A 10,143-nucleotide genomic window follows, 5' to 3' on the forward strand; every position below is an offset into this window, starting at 1 on the left:
ATCTATCCTTATATTCTATCATTTTTATTATTTTTTAATTTCATCATCTATTCTTATGTTTTAAATATTATTTTTTAATTTCATAATCTATCTCTATATTCTTATATATTAAGGTTAAAACTTTTCTTATTTTGTATGGTAGTTGTCATGAATTTATTTATTTCTTATTTTGTATGGTAGTTGTCATGAATTTATTTATTTTTTAAAAAATTATAGATTATTCGGGTTTATTTGTGAAATTTTAATATTTTCTTTATCTAGGATCGAACAATTATGAAGTGTGCATAAATCAAACTTTTAAAAAAAATTAAAAAAAAAAAAAAAAAAACAATCCGACACCCTAATCCGAACCCAATCCAAAAATAAAAGGTTAGGTTGGGCTAGGGGTTGTGAAAATTTTCGGGTTAAGTTACCAATCCAAGTACAACTTTTGGGTTGGGTAAAAAAAAAATTTTAACCCAACCCAACTCGGACCATGTATACCTTTAGAGAGTATTACCAAGGTAATAAATTCTACTATTTTGTTTGCTTGTTTGGATGGTAGATTACGGCGGTTGATGTGAACAAAGAATCATTCGAGGTTGGCTTGCCATTTATGAAAAAGGCGGGAGTTGATCATAAGATCAATTTTGTAGAAGCACAGGCGTCGGTCTTCCTCAACGACCTTGTCAATGATGTAAGTCCTTATTGCTTAAGGAAAAAGAAAATTCTAAAAATTGTTTGGCAATGATATTGATTGTCGTGTATTTAATTTAAAATACGATACTCTATATTAATTTCATTAATTCATAGTTCATATTGAATTAAATATTATGTATTTTTTCTTGTTGAACACGGAAAAGAAGGAGAATTTGATTTTGCATTTGTGGATGCTAACAGAGAAGGGTACATTAAATATCACGAATTTCTCTTGAAACTAGTGAAGGTAGGTGGAGTGATTGCATACGACAATACCCTATGGTTTGGATCAGTGGCACAAAACGAAGACGACGTTGATGAGATTTTAAAGGTTAATAGAATTCATTTGCGAGAACTCAATGCTTTTCTTGTTAATGACTCGAGCATTGAGATAGCTCTCCTCTCTATTGGAGATGGTCTTACTCTCTGCAGGCGTATTCAGTAAGTTTCTCATTCTTTCTATCTTCAAATTTTCTCACAAAATCATATCCGAGATCACACTCGGAGGTGCTGACGGTGGCGTGCCTATATTTAATCCTTTGAAAATTAGTTTTCGATCATTTATTAGGTAGTATTTTTATAATGTTTTTTATAATATTTAATTCTTTAAAAATATTTTATTTTTCCGGTAGAAATAAAGGAAAACATGGTGGCAGAGCTATGAAAATCATATATATTTTAGCTTTCGCTCGTTGTTTTATTGTCTATCATGAACCTTTGAAATAAAGAATGTTTCATTTTGAAGAACTTATTTAGTTTTGTAAACGGTTATTTCTCCTTTAAATGTGAGAATTATGTTATATTAGCTTTTTAACCGTGTTTACCATACACGATTAAAATCAGCTTCTCGTTGAGTCAATATATGAGTTGAGTTTCACCCCATGAGATTTTTTTTGTAGATCATGCACGTTAACTGTCCATGCCTGATTTGGCTTTGTTATCTTCACCGCTCTCTTAGGTTTTTGCCACAATTTTTTTCTTCTCAATTTTGCATCATTGTTTGAAGTTTTTTTTTTTTTTGTTAGGAACCACGACCCGACACAATAGTAAGATATGGTCTACTTTGAGCATGAACTCACATGGTTTTGTTTTCGGTTTTATCGAAAGACCTCATTCCAATGGAGATGTATTTCTTATTTATAAATTCACGATCAACCCCTTAATTAGCCGATGTGGGATTCATCTTGTAACGCCCTAGATCCACCGTTAGCAGATATTGTCCTCTTTGGGCTTTCCCTTTTGGGCTTCCCCTTTCGAGCTTCCCCTCAAGGCTTTAAAACGCGTTTACTAGGAGAAGGTTTCCACACCCATATAAATGGTAGTTTGTTCTCCCCCCAACTAATGTGGGACATCACAATCCACCCCCCTTCGGGGCCCAGCGTCCTTACTGGCACACTGCCTCGTGTCTACCCCCCTTCGGTAGTGAGAAGGCTTCCCCTCAAGGCTATCTAATGGGCTTTCCCTTTCGGGCTTCCCCTCAAGACTTTAAAACGCATATTTTACCTATTTAATCTAAGGTCATTACTATACTTTAAATGCGGAATTTACCTGCTCTTATCATAAATGCGACATAAGTTTGTCTTTTATTACCTCATAATAACGATAACGAATACAAGGGAAAGAAAGGAAAAATAACAACGCTCAAACAAATGTCTTATACTACCCTAATTTATTATGCAATTACAATTCAACATATACTAACCAATACTATTGATGCAAACGGGAATTCAACCTAAACTAACCTATATTATGAATGTGAACGAAATTCAACCTATACTAACCTATTCCTCTAACATCTGCACGTTTTTGTGCATTATTGATTATGAATATAAATGCTAAGTTCTTATTGAAACTCAAATATTTTATTTTTTTCAAATGGTTGGATGTGTTTGCTCTTATCGGACTCTTTTATGTGAGAATTATTGATTTTGGGACCTAATATATGTATGTTATGATTAATGATCACGGTGTACTTTGGATAATCAACCACTAATAGTTGCTCTGTGGAGTGATATCTGAAAAGGATTATCACTTCGAGTAATTAACCACTAAGGTATTTGATCAACCATATATATTGTTAGGAATCACGGCTCTCCACAATAGTATGATATTGTTCACTTTGAACATAAGTTCCAATGGAGATAAGTATTCCTCACTTATAAACTCATGATTAGTCTCTAAATTAGCCAATGTGGGACTCCCTCTTTGATATTCCTCACTTATAAACCCATGATCAGTCCCTAAGTTAGCCAACGTGGGACTGCCTCCCAACAATCCTCAACAATTATATGTATCTATACATTTATAATATAATTTTGAGATTCAAATTAATCAATGATTTAAAACAAATATAATTTGTTGTAATCAAATCAACCTTGCACACGTCACGGTCGACGTGTTGCATGTAACTGTATGCCTATTCCAAACACACCAAAATCATATCTACACTCGCCATGGCCAAAATGCCTCAAAATGTACTTACTATAGTTAGATACGACTAGTTGTCAATTCTTCTTACTAGGCTATATCGGTCGTAGTTGTTTACTCACTTTTTAGCTTATAACATTGCTTCCTTTCAAATTGTTCTTAATGTATTTTTTCGATCACGTTTTCTAAAATATTTTTTTCAAACATGACTTGAGGCTCGAGCATAAGTCGATATTGTCTGTAAATTTATACAATTAGATTATTCTTTGAGTTAAAATAAGTGTTGTACAATCGCTATGTCTTACTAGGCTCTATTGGGGGTAGGCTACTTTTTTTTTTTTTTAATTACTGTCCCACATACTTTCCACCAGAGCTGCTGTATTATATAAACCATGCGCAGTTTTCCATAAAGGCTCACACGAAGTCACTGATTGCAGGCCAAGCGCGCTCGTTGCAGAGTAGGTCATGGCCGACGATTGTCCAGATAAGAATATCCTCCAGAGCACTGCTCTTCTCCAGGTTAGTTCCCGTTCCAATCTGAATCTTGTTCATGTTTTGTTTCCGATTCCGATTCCGAGTAGTAATTAGTCTCTTGCGTCTTCATTTCGTTAATTACTCGCGATTGCTCTCAGATAAATTAATTTAATCAGATATTGTTGGAAAATTGGATAAAGAATTGAGGAGTTCAAAACGCATGTATTTGATTGCAGTATATACTGGAAGCCAATTCCTATCCGCGAGAGCACGAACAGTTGAAGGAACTCAGAGAAACCACACTCCGAAAGTTCGACAAGTCCTTGTGAGAATTCCGACTCCTCTTCAGATTTAGATTTTTGTAATTTCTATCAGTTTCGATTCGATTAGGAAAGATTTAGAACGATCGATTCGGTGTACGAGACTGTTTAATAATTTGTAAGGAAATTTGTGGATTGAGATGCAGGAGCGTGATGAGTGTACCGACGGATCAAGGATTGTTTCTATCAATGCTTCTGAAACTGATGAACGCAAAGAAAACGATAGAGATCGGCGTATTCACCGGCTATTCGCTCCTAACCACTGCGCTAGCGCTGCCCGCTGATGGTCAGGTAAGAACTGCTATTCATTTGTTTATCGAATTCATTTCATATTTTTTTTGATTCCTCTGTTTGTTGATTTGGATGGTAGATAACAGCCATTGATGTAAACAGAGCATCATTTGAGATCGGTTTGCCATTTATCAAAAAGGCAGGAGTTGATCACAAGATCAATTTTGTGGAATCACAGGCATTGATTGTCCTCAACAACCTCATCAATGACGTAAGTTCTTGATTCCAAGTTGCTTATTGAACTTGGCTTCTAATTTTATAACATAATTAATTTTCTAGTTCTATATTATAGAACTGAAAAAGAAAAAATTCTAAAAATTATAGATTGTTGTCTAAATCTTAGTATTTTCATTGTTTTTGTAAATTAATTTAAATAATTTTTTTTAATAGGACACGAAAACGGAATATGATTTTGCATTTGTCGATGCTGTCAAAGGAGAGTACATTAAGTATCACGAGTTCCTTTTAAGATTGGTGAAAGTAGGTGGAGTAATTGCATATGACAATACTTTATGGTACGGATCACTGGCACAAAATGATGACGTCGTTCCTGATGATTTGAAAGCTAATAGAAGCCATATACGAGAATTCAATGCTTTTTTAGTTAATGATTCACGTGTGGAGATAGCTCTCCTCTCCATTGGAGACGGCCTCACTCTTTGCCGACGTGTCAAGTAATCTGTTCATCCCTTCTACCCTTTGGAGACTATTGTTTTAATAACAAATTAGCCCAAAGGCTCGTCGAATCGGTTCTTTTCAGGACCTTTTCTTATAACGCCTTTTTTAACGCTTCTTAAAGAATAAGTCATGGATGGTGAACTTTAAAATGTTTTTAGTTCAATATCAAATTATGGGGCAGTGCGGGGTTGGAGTCAACCCCGTCCTTGACCCCATATAGTTAATGGGGAGAAGTCTCTCCCCGCTCTCTCCCCGCTCTCTCCCCTATTCGCGATGGGTCTTGTCTTTAGCCTCGTGATTTAAATAAACATCATTATTTGTCTTTAGCTTTTAAAATTTTAGTTAATCTTAGTATAATTCCATCTGTCGTTTAAATTATACGATCAAAAGAATATTTTATAGTTTTACTATAATTTTAAATTTATTTTATGAAAGTATTTCATACGCCTTTTAACATAGTTTGAGCTAACTTTTAGTCACATCAAAGAAGCCCCATTATGCAATATAAAAGATATCAAAGGACCTAAAAGTAAATATTCTTTCTAAGAAGCATAATATTTCTTTTCAATCAAAATTTTGCTAAATAGTTTCATATAAAGATAATAAAGAAAAAGCAATAAGAGAATATATTTTTTAATATAACCATTAATAAATATAATTATACTTTCTTCTTACGGAATTAGTTTGTTTTTAAAAGAATAATAACAAATATTTATTATATATTTATATAAAAAAAGTCAATTTTAAAAGGAAAAAACAAAATTATAGAATTATTTAGTTATCAATTATATATATATATATATATATATATATATATATATATATATATATATATATATATATATTTTAAGGAAATATGATTGTTCTGAAATTAGACACGTGTAAATAACTTGTATTTGTATCGATATAGTGTATCGGCCTTTGGCTTGTAATCCTTGAAGATTTTATCGTGAGATGTTTTTGTGTAATAGCCCAAAAAAAATAAACAAATAAAAAAATAATTAAAAAAATTAGGTTAAAAAAATAATAAATAAATAAACAAAAAAGAAACAACCTTTTCCACTATTCTCCACTAACTTCTCATCATTTCCCCCAAATGTCTCTCCTCGACCCATCACTTATACCGAATGTGAGTTACTGCAAAAAGAAAAAATGTCAGATCCCTTCTCCCAACTATCTCTCCTCAACCCATCCCTTATAGAATCTACAAAAAGAAACAGAAAAAACAATGTTAGAATCAAGTTGAGATTCACCTGGACAGAGATTTACTTGAAGATAAATCTTAGGTATGTATTAAATCCTCATTTTCTTTTATCCAATTTCTTATTTATTTTAGAAATCACAACCCATTATAAGTAGATGTTCATTAAATCATTACAATTGTTTAACTTTGAGTTAGAAACGAAAGGTCAATCATTTATACGAATTCTAGTAAATCATGTCAGATTAGTAATATTATATTACATTTATATCAATAGCCAAATAAATAGATTAAAAATAAAATGGCCAAAATTTGTGAACAAAAGGAAACACGGAGATAAAGAAAGATTTGGAATACATGTCAACAAAATTAAAAGGCAATCGAGTAAATACACATAAAAAAAAGATTTCGTAATTAAAAAACTTAAACTAAATATAGAGAGAGAAATAAATACACACGAGAGCACAGAATAACTTAAATAACTCAGAGTAACCATAGAAAATAAGATTTTTAATAAAAATATAATTATAGATATATAGCATTTCAAGACTTTTAACAATGGATGAACGTAAATTAGAGAAATAATTTTATAGAGTTCAAACTTGAAACTGATATCATGGGCTCACATAGGTTGACTTGGATTTCAAGGGACAGAATCGAACTTTCATTAAGGATATATTCGTGACAACAACTTAAGCTAACTAGGTAAGTGGTATTACTATCGGCATGGTTATATTTGATGTTGACACGTGCCTGTGGTTCTGCACGTGTCATATATACTAATATGTGTGAATTATCTGTGAATCGGAATGCTTATATTATGTTTATGTTATGTTTTAATATGTGAATTGTATGATAATAGTTGTGGTATGATGTGTTCAAGGATATGTTTGAAATAGGATACGAGAAGGATGCACAAACGAAATGTAACGATAGGAGTAAGATACATTCATGAAATGTTAAGGTTAGGTTACATACCGGAGTGCTATGGATAGGAGAGATTGATGAAAGAATATGGTTAGGATATGGGTAGAAAGGGATAGGTTTGTGATAGATTGATAGAACGATAGCGTTACGATACATTCCTATGATGATATGACTAAGGTACGTTCACGTAACGATATGACTGTGATAGGTATAAGAACGTTAAGACTATGATAAGTTAGGGAACGATATGACCTCAAAGTGTTTACGATATGACATGTCTATAATACGATATATTGTAATGTGATGTGTTATATTTAGATTGTTTTGTGTAACCATTGACGTAATTGTTGTATGAATTGCATGTTATGAAATGACATGTTAAAAGCATGGAGTGTTATGTTATGTTTTCTAAATTGTATGTATACAGTATATTATGAATGACATGATATCACGATAAATGAAATGAAATGTAACCCCGTTAGGATTATGTATGATACGTAGACTGAAAAATGAGAAATGACATGTTAAGCATGAAAGATGATAGCGATGTTATATTCATTAATGATAAAAGTAGAAATATTGGGGACCTCATGCATTATGTGTGCTCATGCATTTGGGGGATACCCCTCCATCACGAGGGTACGACGCGTACATCCAATGGTAGGACAACGATTGTTATGTTTTGCATAGCGCTGCCGTGACGGTTACTAATTCTAACGGGTGTCCGGCCTAAGGATCTCCCAAAGTATGCTTGCCTGACAAGGAAAGTGGCCCAGCGATGTGCGAACTGACTGGTGAACCCATACTCGCATGTATGGGCTGTGTGTAGAGTATATGGTACACGTCCAAATTACCCGTTAGGACAGCACTGTAGGAAAATAGATTGAAAGGATAAGTCCTGTCAATGCATTCGCATGTTCTTGTATTTAACCCAATAGTGGGGTGATTTACTGAATATTTCTTTAAATACTCAAGCCATGTGCTACTACATTTTTCAGCTTAAGGCAAGGCATTCTTGTACGGCTGACGACGACATCGCAACTCGAGACCATGACACATGCATAGGATAGTGGTATTTATTTTCTTAGACTTAGGCTAGAATATGATGTTTTTAACTTAAATGCTTATTTATTTTATTTAGTCTTTTGTTGTGTTGTTTTAAAGATGTTTTCGAAACACGTAAGTCCATGACTGTGTTTTAAGATAAGGATATGTTTTATGGAATTTAAATGAAATATTCTGCATTCAATGTTTAGGACATGTATACAGCAGCGACCTTAAATTAAGTAGAAAATTTCGAGTCATTACATTTTGTGTTTCAAATGTCTTAACACTCTAGGAATGGTTTAAGAAGATCGCAACGTCAGCCTTGTCCCTACCCTACACTCAATAGTAACTCAATGGGCTTCAGAGTTTTGTTAAGTTTTCTTAATCGTATTTAGATGTTTTGGTAGATTACTAGGTTGTTAGGAGTGTCTAAGCGGATTAAATCCCATCTCTTATTTTCAAGACGTTCGGGGTTAGCTCCTTAGGCTAAACCAAACTCTAGGTGCATACAGGTCTACACCTCTGATTGCTCACGATCCTGGTTGTAACGCTAGTTGAACAGGGCCAACATGTAAACCACACTAGTTGTAACGCTCTAATCTTAACTGAGTTCTCTTGTGCATGCTTTGCTAGGGAGATATTTTTATCGATCACCTAAGCTTGTAACACATAATTTCAAAATTTATATTAGTCATATCTGGGAGCTGAGGAGATCTACTGGGTTCTTAAGGCAGCTAGGTGGCTTAATGTGGACTTCTGATTCTAGGTTGCTCTGTTCTGACACATTGAGTCGTCCTTAGTCTAGGAGCACTAGGATCTAGGCTCTCTAACCATCACTCACGATCCTAAGGTGCTCAATCTACTAGAGGCGTTCTGACCTATGTAATCATCTAGCCAACTTAACTCTAACGCTCTAGCTCTGTATGTGGAGAACACACGATCAAACACCTAGAGCTAATACATACCATATCATGCACACAGACAAGCCAACAAGCTCAACGGGGAGATAACATCCATCAATCACCCATAGCATAGATAATAATAACTCATCCTTCTTTCTAATAGAGTGGAAAGCACATGAAACAACATTCCTCACAAATCTTATCATAGGGGCATTTTGGTAATTTCTTACCTCATGCATAACATACTCATCCATGTTGGACAACATATATTAAACAATAATTGGACAACATATATTAAACAATAATTTAAGGTCTCCACTTATTTTTAGAAATAATTAAGTTTATTTTTTTAATTATTTTATTTGCACAATAATACGTAGATAACTTATAATTAGAGATGTTCATTTAATCGGCAAGGTTCAAGATGGGCTTCGAACACGCTTAGAATCTCGGAGAGAATGGAGAATGAGTGGAGAGATGATAGAGAATTACCACTCAAATCTCGTAAAAATAAATAAATGAAAATTTTCGAAGAAATGAGTATTGAAATAGAAGGTAAGGACAGACATGAGAACAGTTTTTCTATCCTCGACCCGTTCCATGAACATACTGCTCGGAAGACGACTAATCAAAGGAATTGGGTCACATTTTATTCATTCACGTGGGGTGAAAATTTGCCACTCATTTGGCGATGCCGGACTTTCTCGCTAAGTCGAATTGCTTGACTAGATCTCGGAGGCATACAATTTTGCTTTTGATTCGAGGGGGGAAAAAACATTGACCCGCGAACCTGCCTAAAAAGTGAGGCGAAGACCTACGCTTCTACTTAGGAAAGTTTACTTTTCGAGCGGAATTAGACTCAATACCATAGATTTTGAAGTGGCTAGATCAATCAAAAAACTTAGCGAGTAGTCTCGTCTGACCTGGGGTCACGTCGAGACCATCGTCTTTGGGGACAATGTTCAAAGGGTCAACATAAGATTCCTCCCTCGCTCACAAAGAGGAGGCATGCGAGCTGAGGTCGAGACACGGTACCGAGGGTGAATCAACCACCGTAGTGTCACGATAACAGATGCCGAGGACTCAATTTTAAATCATCCATGCGACAGTGCGCATGGGAGACCAACATGTGCCTCCATAGGTGAACCTACAGTAGGATCATTGTCGATGCCTAAACATCAAACGACCTATGAACGTG

At 34.4% G+C, this 10,143-nt stretch overlaps 1 protein-coding gene across 1 annotated transcript; it reads left to right on the forward strand.

Annotated features, from left to right (window-relative positions):
• The first annotated feature begins 3,465 nt into the window (after positions 1–3,465).
• LOC147791032 (caffeoyl-CoA O-methyltransferase-like) lies at positions 3,466–5,194 on the forward strand. The gene is made up of 5 exons (XM_023685928.2): positions 3,466–3,624; positions 3,816–3,904; positions 4,046–4,190; positions 4,270–4,401; positions 4,581–5,194. Exons 1-5 carry the CDS (start codon positions 3,571–3,573, stop codon positions 4,866–4,868), a joined length of 708 nt encoding a protein of 235 aa, XP_023541696.2. The 5' UTR covers positions 3,466–3,570; the 3' UTR covers positions 4,869–5,194.
• Positions 5,195–10,143: the final 4,949 nt, after the last annotated feature.

The sequence above is a fragment of the Cucurbita pepo genome, chromosome 9 (assembly GCF_057944985.1).
Source record: "Cucurbita pepo subsp. pepo isolate OVF chromosome 9, ASM5794498v1, whole genome shotgun sequence".
Classification (NCBI taxonomy): domain Eukaryota; kingdom Viridiplantae; phylum Streptophyta; class Magnoliopsida; order Cucurbitales; family Cucurbitaceae; genus Cucurbita; species Cucurbita pepo.

What these genes read in the sequence shown, in the direction of transcription:
- LOC147791032 (XM_023685928.2), top strand. Translation starts at nt 3,571, where the DNA reads ATGGCCGACGATTGTCCAGATAAGAATATCCTCCAGAGCACTGCTCTT. An exon ending in AGAGCACTGCTCTTCTCCAG is followed by an intron (nt 3,625 to 3,815) that starts GTTAGTTCCCGT and finishes ATTTGATTGCAG; the next exon opens with TATATACTGGAAGCCAATTC. An exon ending in CGCTGCCCGCTGATGGTCAG is followed by an intron (nt 4,191 to 4,269) that starts GTAAGAACTGCT and finishes TTTGGATGGTAG; the next exon opens with ATAACAGCCATTGATGTAAA.